Source organism: Hemicordylus capensis, chromosome 6 (assembly GCF_027244095.1).
Source record: "Hemicordylus capensis ecotype Gifberg chromosome 6, rHemCap1.1.pri, whole genome shotgun sequence".
NCBI lineage: Eukaryota > Metazoa > Chordata > Lepidosauria > Squamata > Cordylidae > Hemicordylus > Hemicordylus capensis.
In genome coordinates, this window is record NC_069662.1 from 169,871,337 (window position 1) to 169,885,571 (window position 14,235).

General features: G+C 50.1%; 1 protein-coding gene across 2 annotated transcripts; it reads left to right on the forward strand.

The window, feature by feature from the left end:
- The first annotated feature begins 7,123 nt into the window (after positions 1-7,123).
- LOC128329858 (zinc finger protein OZF-like) lies at positions 7,124-14,089 on the forward strand. 2 transcript variants are annotated; one of them, XM_053261676.1, is made up of 3 exons: positions 7,124-7,202; positions 8,995-9,121; positions 11,854-14,089. In XM_053261676.1, exons 2-3 carry the CDS (start codon positions 8,998-9,000, stop codon positions 13,083-13,085), a joined length of 1,356 nt encoding a protein of 451 aa, XP_053117651.1. In that variant the 5' UTR covers positions 7,124-7,202; positions 8,995-8,997; the 3' UTR covers positions 13,086-14,089. The 2 variants fall into 2 exon arrangements, with proteins under 2 accessions (XP_053117651.1, XP_053117650.1); XM_053261675.1 differs by lacking the exon at positions 7,124-7,202 and adding an exon at positions 8,074-8,153.
- The last annotated feature ends 146 nt before the right edge of the window (positions 14,090-14,235 follow it).

A 14,235-nucleotide genomic window follows, 5' to 3' on the forward strand; every position in this document is an offset into this window, starting at 1 on the left:
GCTCATCTCTTTCCAGGCCCACCTCTCAGAACTCGGGGGTGGGTGGCGGGGTGGGGGACACTGACCAGGCATGGGGGAATGGAAGCTCTTTGAGACTACTTTGCATGACAATAAGGAAACCAGGCACATCATAACAAGAACAGCCCTGCTGGAACAGCGACCCCCACCAAGGAAACCCATCTGGTCCAGCATCCTGTTTCACACAGTGGCCCACCAGATGCCGCTGGAAGCCACAGGCAGGAGTTGAGGGCGTGCCCTCTCCCTCCTGCTGTTACTCCCCTGCAACTGGTACTCAGAGGCATCCTGCCTTTGAGGCTGGAGGTGGCCTATAGGCCTCTGACTAGTAGCCCTTGATAGACCTCTCCTCCATGAAGTTATCCAAACCCCTCTGAAAGCCATCCAGGTTGTTGGCTGTCACCACATCTTGTGGCAGAGAATTCCACAAGTGGATTATGCGTTGTGTGAAAAAGTACTTATTTATTTATCTATCATTTATTTATCAAATCTGTACACTGCCCCAAACTTTTGTCTCTGGGCGGTTAACAATAGCATCAAACCAGTTTAAAAATATACAAAAAAAACTTAAAAACAATTTAACAATTTAAAAATAAACCAGAGATTAACCCCCCCCCTTTTTTTAGGAAGCTGGGAAAGCTTGGGAGAAAAGATGACTTCCTTTTGTTGGTCCTAGATTTCCTGGCAATCAATTTCATGGGATGTCTCCTGGTTCTAGTGTGATGGGAGAGGGAGAAGAATTTCTCTCCACTTTCTCCACCCCATGCATGATTTTATAGACCTCTATCATGTCTCCCTGCAGTTGTCTTTTTTCTAAACTAAATAGCCCCAGCTGTTGCAGTCTTGCCTCATAAGGAAGGTTGTGTTTATTTTTATTTTATTGTATTATTTGTTTGTTTATTTAACATATTTATACACTGCCCAAAACACATATCTCTGGGTGGTTTACAATAAAACAACAGAATTTTAAAAAAATTAAACATTAAAACAATTTAAAATTTAAAACAGTGTTAAATTCTATGAGTCTAACTCAAAGCCCCAGGAGAGGTCAGGAAAGAGAGGAAAAAGTGCATGCAAACGTTAAAGTCGCCGCCCCAGAAGCATGCCGAGGCACTAACCAGACTTGCATAGGAAACATCATGCTGAAAGGTGCAATATATCGAACTCCACACAAAATGCATGTGTTTGTGTGTGTTTGGTCCCCAGTTGTCAGGTTGGCCTCAGCATGGGGCGGATTGGGGCCAGCATCCTTGGAAAGTCCTCCAGTGAACCGGCTCAAGTCCCTTTAACTGGGAGGCCCAGTCACATCCACACATGGCTGGCTGGGCCCAAGTCCCTCTGCTGACCGCTGCGGTCTCTTCCCAAGATCTGTCAAGGAGAAGGGCCATGCGTGCGCCCAACAGGGAGTGACCCAGTTCCACTTCCTGTTGAACCAGAGCGTGGCCATGCCTGTGCCCAGAGCCCGGGAAGAAGCCGTGGGGCCGTGCAGGTAGGTGAAGAGGAGCGTCGGCCCAAGGGACCTCTGCAGGCCTTCTGCTGTGAGAGGCTCCCTTTCCTTCCTGCAGTGCAACCCCCTTCCAAGAAGTCAATATACCCTCCTATCCAAAGCATGAAATAGTCACGAAACACGAATCTGTCCGTTTTCTCAAAGCTTGGAAACTGAATGTGTGTGCTTGGAAGGCCCGGCAGGTTTGGGGCCGCCTTGATCACTAGACAAGAATGTATGCGAACCCCAAAGAACGCTGGAGGACCAACAAAAGGTGGAGAGGGGTGTGAGGCTCCGCTCTTTGGCTATTACCCTACCCAGCCTGGCAACTTGCCGATGGAGAAACTGGCTGGACTTCCAGTGCAGCCCAGGGGTTCCTAAACTTGGGAGCCCCTGGGCTGCATCCGAAGTCTACTGCTGGGGGAAACTAGCTCCAGAGCACAGACAGAGTGCAAACCAAAATGTTACAGAAAACAAGAAGAAAAAATTCCTAGTGACATGAGTGCTGGAATACCACACAGGTTGTCTTTTGTTAGCATTTATTGGTGTGTCAAGGCAGGCTGAAGGACAGCACACAGTGTGACAAGAGGAACCCAGGTTCTCCCCAGCCGCAATGGCATTCAGCTTTGGGGCATTGTGGCTGGGGATGATGGGAGCTGTAGTCCAACAATATCTGTGGACCAAGGGTTGGGAATCCTTGGAGCGGGGTGCACAGTTGTATACAAAAGGTTCAATTCCAGGGACTGCTTGAGTGTCAGCAATGGAGTTATGAGGGAGAGAGAAGCTACTGAGAATGACTTGTTTTGTTTGTTTGCTTCATTATATACTGTCCAGCACAAAATGGCTCAGGGCAGTTTATTTATTTATTTATTAACAGTAGAAAAATAAAACCATTTAAAATATTACCATAAAACTCATTTAAAAACCCTTAAAATCACTTAAATGCGGTTTAAAAAGCAAAGCTGAAGAGGTGGGTCTTTATGGTTCTCTTGAATGCTTCCAGGGATGATATCCCTCTCGTTCCCACAGGGAGCGTATTCGACAACCTAGAGAGGCTACTGAGAAGGCCTGATCCCAAGTCACCTTATCCAAAAACAAACTGGTGGCACCCTGAAGATGGACCTCTCCTGATGATCTTAATGAGCAGCGGGGATCTTGCAGAGAAAGGTGCTCTCAGTCTCAGGTAACCCAGGCGCCATTCAGGGCATTAGAGGTGATAACCAGCACTTGTGTCAGTTTGTACTATTGAAGTCCTGAAACTATGAAAAGCCTTTTCACACGTTATGTGCAACACTTGTACAACAAGTGTATAGTGTACACAGGTACAGTTATTCACATGTTATGTTGAACGCAGGCACAGAAGTACACTTCCTATCTGTACCCTGCATTTGAGCGGCCCGTAGCCAGGTTCACTTTTATCATGAACGCAGGTACAGTCATTCACACAAACAAATGTGCGAGTGTACAGCTATCTGTACATTTGTGCAGCATAATGTCTGAATCGGACTGAAGTGCAGCCGCAGAATGCTTGGTGAACCTTACAAAGGTTCAGTCATGGAAATGTGAAATGTTTGCTTTAGAAATGTTTGCTTCTGTCTTCCTTTATTTTCAGGAATGTACTGCTGATCATAAAGAGACCAAAATGTCCCTAATAAATGTTTTAATATCTGAAAAGCTACAAAAGCCAAAGGGAATCACCTGACTCCACAGGAGCGAAGACATCACAGTGCCAAGAGTTTGTTTCTTCTCAGCCCCCAAACATGTTGCATTAAGATTGCCATTGCAGCATTGAATGGATTCTTTTTTCCTCTCCTGCTGGTTCCAGTTGTGTAAGTGCTGCACAGACAGGCAGGGGCAGGCATTCCTAGGGCCATTTGGAAGGAACCAGAGCGTTTCAGTGGGCATGAATGATTTGACCCTCCAGACCTTCCCTTTCAGCTTCCTTTTTATCATTCCCCTCATTTTTTTTAGAAGTTTCCTCTTCTAAAGAGCAACACATCTGTGTTGGACTTCCTTGACAATTCTCCACTCACATTTAAGCTGAATTGGATCACACTGTGGTCACTGTTCCTCAATGGTTCTACAACTCTTGCATCTCGCACCAGGTCCTGGGCACCACTCAGGATTAAGTCCAAGCTCGCCTTTTCTCTGGTTGGTTCTGCAACCAACTGTTCTAAGGCACAGTCATTTAGCATGTCTAGAAATTTAGTCTTTCTGTCACTACCCATAAAGTCAATACCCACATTAATTTGCCCGGTATGTGTGTGGGTAAGTGAGTCACCCAATGGTGTAGTGGGGAAGTAAATTGCCTAGTGAGCAAGTGGTTGCTGGATTGAATCTCCATGGGTATGTTTCCCAGACTATGGGAAGTATTTTTCCCAGTCTATATGGGGCAATATAGGAAGATGCTGAAAGGCATCATCTCATACTGTGTGGGAGATGGCAATGGTCAACCCCTCTTGTATTCTACCAAAGGAAGCCACATGGCTCTCTGGTGTACAGGAGTTGACACCAACTCATGGCACAACTTTAAAAGCCACCTAATGGCACAGCGGGAAAGCAACCTGCCTAGAGAGCAGGAGGCTGTTGGTTTTTGTATCCCTGCTGGTGTGTTTCCCAGATTATGGGAAACTCCTATATCGGGCAGCAGCAATATAGGAAGGTGCTGAAAGGCATCATCTCATGCTGCGCAAGAGGAGGCCATGGGAAACCCATCTTGGATTCTGCCAAAGACAACCACATGGCTCTGTGGTCACCAGGAATCAACACTGACTCGACGGCACAATCTTTCCATTTTTCCTATGTGTGGGTAATTGAAGTCACCCATTATTACAGCCATTATTTGATGCCTCTCTGATTTCCTTCTCCATCTCCAGGTCAGTCTCAATGTTTTGATCCAGAGGGTGATAGCATGTCCCTAGTAACATATTTCCTTTCAGTCTTCGTATTGTCACCCATAATGATTCTGTAGAGGACTCTGGTCCTCCTAGGTTTTCTAGCTTGTTGGATTCTATTCCTTCTTTAATTAGGAACATTGGAAGCTGCCATATACTGAGTCAGACCCTTGATATATCTAGCTCAGTATTGTCTACAGAGACTGGCAGTGGCTCCTACAAGGTTGCAGGCAGGAATCTCTCTCAGCCCTCTCTTGGAGAAGTTGCCAGGGAGGGAACTTGAAACCTTCTGCTCTTCCCAGAAAGACTCCATCCCCTGAGGGGAATATCTTAACAGTCCTCACACTTCTAGTCTCCCATTCATATGCAACCAAGACAGACCCTGCTTAGCTAAGGGGACAAGTCCTGCTTGCTGCCACAAGGCCAGTTCTCCTCTCCTATATCACTTACTGTGATACATACAGTGCTATATACAGTGCTACCCCACCCCCAGTCTGCCCCTCTCTGTCCTTTCTGTAGAATCTGTAACTCTACAGGAATAACAGTGTCCCACAGGTTTGCACCATTCCACCAGGTTTCTGTTATGCCCACTATATCTATGTTTTCATTAGCAACCAAGCACTCCAGCTCTCCCATCTTGGCTTGGAGGCTTCTGGCATTGGCATATATACACTGAGTCTCTTACCTGGCGTTGGCATCTACCTAAGTGAGGGTGTGGCCATTAGGATGGCCATGGGGTATGTCTTTCAGGGTGGGTGTGGCTATGGGGGCTGTCATGGTGAGCACCTGCACTTCTGAATTTGCGACTACATCACTGGTTGGTTTGATACTTCAACAGATAATTTCTGTGGCTGCTGCTTTATAGCTCAAACGTATTTTTCCTGGTCTAGGATGAACAGTCAATGTCTTTGAGACGGGTGCAGCATCCAACTCCTGAGGGAGTCATACATTCCTCGGCTGACTCACTTGTGTAATCTGGGAAGGTGTCTTGATGGCTTGTTTCCTGTGGGATTTCCACCTGCATTTATCCACTATCTGAAGGTCTTGGTCTTGCTTCAGGGGGTGGGGTGGGGACTTGATGGCTTTCTGGCCTCTTGTACTGTATCTTTATTAGTCTAGATTCAAAGATTGTCCTGCCCTCTTTCCTGTTCACCTCTGTTCTTTATTCTTGGTGAGATGTTTCATTCTGAAATGAAAGCCAGCCAGCCAGCCAGACCTGCTTTGTCTGAGTCTCTCTGAGGCCCACAGAGAGCAAGAGGTGGATGGAGACAGACTCCCGTACAGTTTCCCTTACAGGAATCCACCACACCCAGGGAGCCCAGCCTTCAAGGGTTCCTGGATTTGGGAGGTCCACCCACTGGGCTCCAAGGTGGTGCTTTCCTGTCTGAAGCAGGAGAAGGCAGGGATAGCACCCGTGATTTTCCTTGCAGGAAGAGAACTGGGGTGCTTGGACCCAGTCGGGAGGAGTATCAATGGAAGGCCTTTGAGTTATGCATTCAGCAACCCATCTAGGTACCTTTGGGTTACTCTCTTCTCTTCACACTGTGTGCTGTCCTTGAGCCTGCCTTGAAACACCAGTAAACGGCTTGGGTCCAGGCTAGTTACGAGAGTGCCTGCTGCTTGTTATGATCTTCTGGAGAGGTCTGGTTCTGATGCCACTGGCTGTTTGGTGGCGACCCATGACCGGGCTTTCTCTGTGGCTGCCCCAGGGCTTTGGAATATGCTCCCTGCTGAAATAAGAGCATCTCTGTGTTTGTTTTCAGGAAGACCCTCAAGACTCTCCTGTTCTCACAAGCTTTTAATTAGAACTCGCTGGGCCAGGCATAGACCAGTGCAGGCCGGCCGGAAAGCCAGCCCGCCACCTCCTCCTGCCCGCTCCCAGTAGCGGCCGCCTCCTCCCGGTGGCTGGCCTGGCCCGCCGTTGTCTCCTCCTCCTCCTCCTCCCAGCGTCCGGGCCAGGTCAGCCTGCCAACGGCCCGCTGCCTCCTCCTCCTGGCGGTCAGGCTGCTTGCCGGCCCACCATTGCCTTCCAGCCGACCAGCTGTGCTGCCTCCCGTCCCCATCGCTATCCCTCAGGCAGCTGCTCTCCTGAGAGCTGCCACGCATGGGATTAGCGACGGGTACACCTAGGAGAAATAAATGTATAGATTAATTTTAATAATTTTAATAATGTGTTTTATACTCTTGTTTTTATTGAGTTTCATGTATTTTAATCTGTGCTGTTTTTTTAATATTTAAAATTTTGTGCACCGCCTATAGATGTACATATCAGGCGGTATAAAGATATGATAGATAGCTAGATAGATGCTAACAAAAGAACACAATACCCCTGGTAAAATGTCTTTCCAGCCCTGGGATTTTTCTTCTTGTTTTCTGTTACTTTTTGGCTTGCACTCTGTCTATGTTCTGAGCTAGTTTTCCCAGCACTAGATTACAAATTTGGAATTAGATGACTCAGATTCAGTTGACCTGGTCTCTGCCAAGAGCAGAGAGAGGAAAACTTCTTGGATGCAAATGTCTTGGCCATTGTCTTTCCAAAGTGTTCCCTGATTGGGGTCATGTGAGCAATGGAGACTCCAGCCAGAAATCCCTGGAGGGGATGAATTTCCCAGGAGTTTGGAGGTAGAGTCAACAGAAAGGTATCTGGGAGGTGTGGGTGTGGAATTCTCTCTTCTGCGTTTCTCTCTTTCCCCCCATTCACCTCCTGGGACATTGGAAGGAACCAGCCAACACGGAGGTTCCTGGCGAAAACACCTTCTTCAGCCTCCACTCCAGAGAAGCCTTAAGGAACCCACTACAACTTGAAGGTAAAAGGCCTCATGCTTGCAGGACTGGGGGAGCGTGCATGCCATCACTGAGAGGGAGGAGCCAGGAGTGCTTGCCCCAACCGCCTTTCCCCATCTTTGGCTCCTGTGCTTGTGCAAGAGCAATGCAACTCTTTGGTTCACTCACTTTGCAGTTCCAGAAGGAGAGAGACCTGCAACAGAATGTAGCCCCCCCAGCCCCCCAAGGGGAGTGTTCCTGTGGGGAGCTTGAACCAGCTTCATGGAGGGCCAGGCAGGAAGCTGCTGCTTCGGAGGGGGAAGAGGAAAAGGGCCCATTTCCCCCTTTCCTCCTTCCTTGGGGCCTGCTGTGCTTTGTGGGGGGCTGGCTACCAGCCCCATGCCTGAGCATTTTATTGCTGAACAGTGCTGTGGGGGACAGGTCTGGAGAGTGGGGAAGGGCAAGGGATCGCTTTCTCCTTTGTTTGGCTCTTAAACATCTTTGTCCGCTGCACAAGAGGCTTTAAAATAAATGCTCTCCCAGCCTGCCTCTCCCCTCCTCGGTTGCAGCCCAGGCTTGCTTCCCAACTGAGAGGCACTTGACCTCTCCAGAGAGGAGAGCTGGTCTGGTGGTAGCAAGCAGGACTTGTCTCCATAGCTAAGCAGAGTCTGCCCTGGTAGCATTTGAATGGGAGACTTGATGTGTGAGCACTGTCAGACGGGATTGGAGCAAAAGGTTGCAAGTTCCCTCCCTGCCAGCATCTCCAAGACAAGGCTGAGAGAGATTCCTGCCTGCAACCTTGGAGAAGCCTCTGCCAGTCTGTGAAGACAATACTGAACTAGATAAACCAATGCTCTGACTCAGTATATGGCAGCTTCCTATGTTCCTATGTTCTTGAGTCTGCTAAGAGAAGGAAGGATGCCCGTGAACTTAGTATACCTTTATTCTTTTTGAAGAAAAATCCACCTTGTGTAATCCCCCCCCCCACCTGTAAGGTAAGTTAAAGTGAGCCATCAAGTTGATTCCAACTCCTAGTGACCACAGAGCCCTGTGGTTGTCTTGGGTAGAATACAGGAGGGGTTGACCATGGCCTCCTCCCACACAGTGTGAGATTATGCCTTTCAGCATCTTCCTAGATCACTACTGCCCAATATAGGTGCTTCCCATTGTCTGGGAAACATACCAGTGAGGATTCAAACCGGCAACCCTCTGCTTGTTAGTCCAGCATTTCCCCGCTGCTCCACTTCAGGGGTCTCTCCCCCCCGCCCCCAATGGTCTCTGCCCAATAACCATGCTAGCAGTTTTGGACTACAACTCCCGTCATTCCCAGCCTCAGTGGCCAGTAGCCAGCAGTGATGGTCTAAGAGGTTGACGAGGCTGGCGTCAGGGCTGCTGGGCCCCAGGGTGGGGCTTGGCACATGGCCAGAAGTCCCCATCCAGGGTCTCCAACACCAGATACCAATATTTTGCTCAGGATGCCTTCTGACCGCTAAGCTGCCATGACAGGTCGCTGCTACGGTATGCATACATATGGGTAGGAAGCAGCTTCCTCTCTTCTTGTTCCATAAGGGCTGGTGCTGCTGGCTGGACCCCTGCTATGTAGCTGGACAGATCTCCACACATTTATTCTTGCAACTTGGCTTGTACAGATTTTTTTGGGGGGGGAATCCTGTCCCTTTGCATTTCCTGGTGCCGCTGCACGGAAAAGCCCAAGCGACCTGAGCAACGGCACGGCTTCTGGGCCAGGCTCTCCAGGCACCGGACCCGGGGCTGCCATTGACTTGGGGTGGCTGCAGGAGGCAGCACTGAGCTCCCCTCCCCTCCGTGTCTTTGCAGGAGATGGTGACCTTCCGGGACGTGGCGGTGGCCTTCTGCCCCACGGAGTGGGAGATGCTGCAGGACTGGCAGAGGCAGCTGCACTGGGAGGTGATGGCGGAGAATTACCGGATGCTGATCTCCTTGGGTAGGTCATCCATTTCCCCTTTCACAGCTGAAGTTTCTGGATCAAATTATCAATGAGTGGCCACACAGTTAGTAGCTTAGTAATACCTTCTCCAGAAGGTATCAGTCTTGGGCTTCCTTCCCCAGGAGCCTATCTAGCCAGGCAATCCCACTTCCTGCTTCTCCAAGGCTACGAAAATCAGCTTTCCGGAAATCCAAGGTCCATATTTGACGGCGCTCACCGTTAGCTGGAGACAGGGGCATCGCTCAGTGGAAGCACCAAAGGTCTCCGGTTCAGTCTCTGGCAGCATCTCCAAGTAGGGCTGCCTGAAACCCTGCAGAGCAGCTGCCAGTCAGAGTAGAGAATACTGAGCTAGATGGACCGAGGGCTTGACTCAGCAGCTTCTTATCTAGTCCTTTAGAAGACCAAGAATTGCAGCATTGCGGGGTTGCTTTATTTCATTTTATGCATTTCTATACCGCCTCAACTTGCAACTCTAGGCAGTTTATATCTTAAAACAACACAAAACTTTCTCATCAAGTTCGCACAACTTTTGTCTCATTGACCAGCTCCCCACTATTCCTTAGGCTTGAGTCAAGGACAGCGGACCCCTTCGATCCTTCCTCCCTTTCCTGAAGGAGGGAATCTGTTGGAGATTGATGCTTAATGCAGTTTATTGCCCAACAGGTATCATGGTGGCTGAAATCCTTCATGGTCGACTCCTAATTTTTGCTTCCTTGAAACATCGGGGAGTTGTTTTAGGAAAGCCTTCCATCCTCCTTGGTATAGTGACCTGTAGTAGATCCATAAGAACATAAGCACAGCCCTGCTGGATCAGGCCCAAGGAGGCCCATCAAGTCCAGCATCCTGTTTCGCACAGTGGCCCACCAGATGCCGCTGGAAGCCACAGGCAGAAGTTGAGGGCATGCCCTCCCTCCTCCTGTGGCTCCCCTGCAACTGGTACTCAAGAGGCCATCCAGACCACAGTGATGTCCCCCACCCCCAATTCCCTTTCCCATGGATTTCCCCTCTGCCCAGATTCTCTCCACTGGGCAACGCATTCACTCTCTGGAAGTAATCTTAAGGCAGCGGTTCTCAAACCTGGGTCCTTTGGCTGGGGATGATGGGAGCTGTAGTCCAACAACAGCAGTGGGGGGACCCAACTTGGAAAGCGCCTGCTGCTGCTGCCTTAAGGGTTCCTCGTTCCTCTCAGCTGGAGTGGGGGTAGGGCTGTGCAGCCCCCACAGAGCCTGTCCTCTCTGAGCTGGGTTTGGACCCCTCCCTCCACCACCTGCCCTGGGGTGCCCACCTTGTTCTCACCTGGTGGCAGGTGAGGCTCGCTTTGGCTCAGCCAGAGAGGCTCTTCTGGAGGAGGCTGCGTCTCTCCTGCTCTGCTATGTCCGGAGGAGGCCTGCTCGGTCTGTTGGGCCTGGGATGGCCGCTCTTGGAGGGGAAGAGGAGGCTCCCTTCCTCGTCCTGCTGACTGAGGCCAACCCCTCAGTGGAGAATGCTGCTTCCACAGAGCTACTTTCCCATTAAAACCAACACCAAAACCCAACCTTCATTGCAGGGGTCCTCAAACCTGGTTCCCCAGATGATGTGGGTTTACAACTTTGCAGAGAGGAGACAGAGCTGGTCTTGTGGCTGCAAGCATGACTTATCTCCTTAGCTAAGCAGGGTCCGCCCTGGTTGCATTTGAAAAGAGAGACCACATGTGTGAGCACTCTGAGATATTCCCCTCAGGGAATGATGGGGCCGCTCTGGGAAGAGTAGAAGGTTCCAAGTTCCCTCCCTGGTGGCATCTCCAAGATAGGGCTGAGCCTGACAGAGAGTCCTGCCTGCAACCTGGGAGAAGCCACTACCAGTCTGTGTGGACAACGCTGAGCTAGATATGATCGACCAAGGGTCTGACACAGTACATGGCAGCTTCCTATGTCCCTAACTCCCACCCTCCCACTCTGGCCATTGTGGCTGGAGATGATGGGAGTTGTAGTCCAACCGCATCTGGGGAACCAGGTTTGTGAACCCCTCCCTGATTGTGATTTGGACCTTGCAACAACCACCTTGTGTGGAAGGTCACCAGGATTCCCATTTCACCAACTGCGCACTGGTTCTTCTACGCACCAACTGCGCACAAGTTCCTCCTGCCAGGCCTTCTGGTGGCTGCTCTGGCCCCCATCATGTGGCAACTGGAAGTCTTGGCCCTGCCCCCTCCTTTCTGTGGGGCTTGGCCTCATCCTGCTTCTTGCTGCCTCAACCCCTCTTTGAGATGGCTCCTTGACAGAACTGAGCTGTGAACAAAGATGAGCAGAGCAGACTCTTGGTCCAGCTTGCTCTGTGTGGTTTCTGCACCAGAGGTTTCCAGACCACCAGCCTGGTGTCTCCAGATGTACGTGGATGACACAACTCCCATCAATCCCAGACACAATGGCTTGGCCTTGGTAGCTGGGGTGGTGGAAGTTGCAGTCTGGCAAGGCTGGGAACCCCTGGTCTACACTGGCTGGCAGCAGCAGCAGCAGCTCTGCAGGGCCTCAGGTGGGGAAAGGGCAGAACCGGGGTCCAAAAGCAGATGGTCGGTTACTGAGCGATGGTTTGCCCCTGGGGTGGGGAACTGAAGGGTGATTCAGGAAGAGGGCGCTTTAGACTGAAGGTCTCTCATCACATGGAGAAGGTGGGAAGAGTGACGAGAATGAGTCTGTCACTCTTATGTGAATAGAATATCCTCTTACTGAGCGATTTCCCCTTTCCCCCAGGAAATGATCTCTACCTTCTTTCTTCAAACGGAACGTTCTGGAACATGTCGGATGGCAAAAGCACCCCTGAGGAGCCCCAGAAAGGCCCAGCAAAGGGATCGGCCGGGACCCCCCTCCTGCAGAGCCCTGAGCAGGAAACAGGCCACAAGGAGGGCTCCGTCTCAGAAGAGCCCCCTTTGTGCAGGGAAGCGGACCAAGCAGGGGGCCAGTATCCATGTCCCCTCTGTGAGCAGCGCTTCAAGGGGAAGAAGGACCTTGAAAGACACCAGAGGAGCGTCCACCTGGGGATTAAAAAAACCCAGGTGTGTGCAGAGTGTGGGAAAGCATTCAGGAAAAAGTTTGATCTCCAGATCCATCAGAGAGTCCACACAGGAGAAAAACCCTTTCCCTGTGAGGCATGTGGGAAATCTTTTCGGCAAAACAGCAAGCTTATTGCCCACCAAAGAATCCACACCGGGGCGAACACCTGTGTGTGCCAGGAATGTGGGAAAAGCTTCAGCAGCAAATATTATCTCAGGAACCATCAGAGAATCCATGCAGGAGAAAAGCCATTTCATTGCCAGGTGTGTGGGAAAAGCTTCCGGACCAAGGACCAATATAGTCTGCATGAGAGAACCCACACAGGGGTGAAACCTTACCTTTGCAGTGAGTGCGGGAGAAGCTTTGTGCAAAAAGGCAGCCTTGTAAGTCATCAGAGAACCCACACGAGAGAGAACGCCTTCTGTTGCGAAGAATGTGGGAAGACGTTTCGGGACAGGAAATCTTTCAGCTACCACCGGAAAATCCACAGGGGCGAGAAGCCCTTTCCGTGCCAACACTGTGGGAAGACATTTCGGGACGGGGTCACTCTGGCAGCTCATCAGAACATCCACACGGGAGAGAAACCTTTTATATGCTCATTGTGTGGGAAGAGCTTTAGGGACAAGATGCAGTTGAAATGCCACCAGAGAATCCACACAGGGGAGAAACCCTTTGCTTGCCAGGAGTGCGGGAAAATGTTCCGAGACAAACAAAGCCTAAAATACCATGTGAGTGTCCATGCGGGAGAGAAGCCCTTCCCCTGCCTGGAGTGTGCGAAGGCCTTCAGATGCAAGAGTCACCTGACGGTCCATCAGAGAATCCACACCGGAGAAAAGCCGTTTATGTGCTGGTTCTGTGGGAGAAGCTTCCAGGAACGGATGCATCTCAGAGCACATCAGAAAATGCACCTGGAAGAGAAGTCCCACCTGTAAAATTATCTGGTGTTTTTCCAGCCTTCCTCAGCAGCACAAAGCTGTATTTCCGAAGTAGAGGTTGGAATGAATGGACGGCGGCGGGGGGCGGGTACGGAATTTCCCCTTGAGTAGGTCCAAAGCTCTGTGGGTTCCATTTTAGTGCTCCATGAACTAAAGTGAGTGCCGATTTCTTTCAAGGGTTGCAGAATTCGCCGTTGTGATTTCTGCAACAACCCCACCTTTAAAAGATGTGTAGGTTTATTTTTATTGGGTGATGGAGCGTTGTTGGTGGTGGGGATTTAATATCTAACTTTCTGGTCTTTCATTGGGCACTGCCTTGTGAGAAGCAGCATATACCTTTGAAAAAGAAGCAAAATTGCCATCAGCTGCAATAATAGCTTCTACACATTCAGCCCAGTGAATGTGTTTAAAGGTAAAGCGTGCCGTCAAGCTGATTTCGACTCCTGGCGCCCACAGAGCCCCGTGGTTGTCTTTTGGTAGCGGCCCACACCACATCTGGTGGCAGTGAATTCCAGGAGCAGCTCGTCCTAAGGAGCGGGTGGGGGGGGGCAAACGAGGTGCAGCTGCCTCTTGTTCCCGGCGGCTCTGGTCGCTCCCCTCTTCCCCATTCCGCCCTGCCCTGGCAGCAAGGAGAGCCGTGCTGCCTGCAGGCTGGCCATCCCTCAGGTAGAGCTGTGCAGGCAGCGCAGCAGTCTTGGGCGGGGTGGGAGAGGGAGCAACTGAAGCTCCAGGGAGCCAGAGGCAGCTGCGCTGAGTTTGGCCCCCCTCTGACTCCATAGGATGAGCTGCTACTGGTGAATGCCGTATCTCGTGTGTTTTGTTTTATGTCTTGTTATTGGGTAAGTCTACATCCACCCTGTTGCTGTTCTCAGTGCAGCTTGCAACCTACTTTCCAAGTACCAACGTTTCAGTCCCCCCAAGGGCTCATAATCTATGTGATTATATGGCTTGGAGGTTTAAAAAACATTGTATTTTTTATTTATTTTTAAAAAATAAATCCATTTTTATAAAAACCATAAACTATTTATTACTATAAAACAGAAGTTGCTATAAAATAGTTTTATACCAAAATATATAAAATACCTTCTAAAAAATCTATTTCAGCTGCTCCTCCCATATGCTGGATCTAACCAATCCCAGCAACCCA

Coding starts and splice junctions, on each gene's coding strand:
- LOC128329858 (XM_053261676.1), top strand. CDS start 8,998: ATGGTGACCTTCCGGGACGTGGCGGTGGCCTTCTGCCCCACGGAGTGG. Junction 9,122..11,853: donor CCGGATGCTGATCTCCTTGG/GTAGGTCATCCA, acceptor CCTTTCCCCCAG/GAAATGATCTCTACCTTCTT.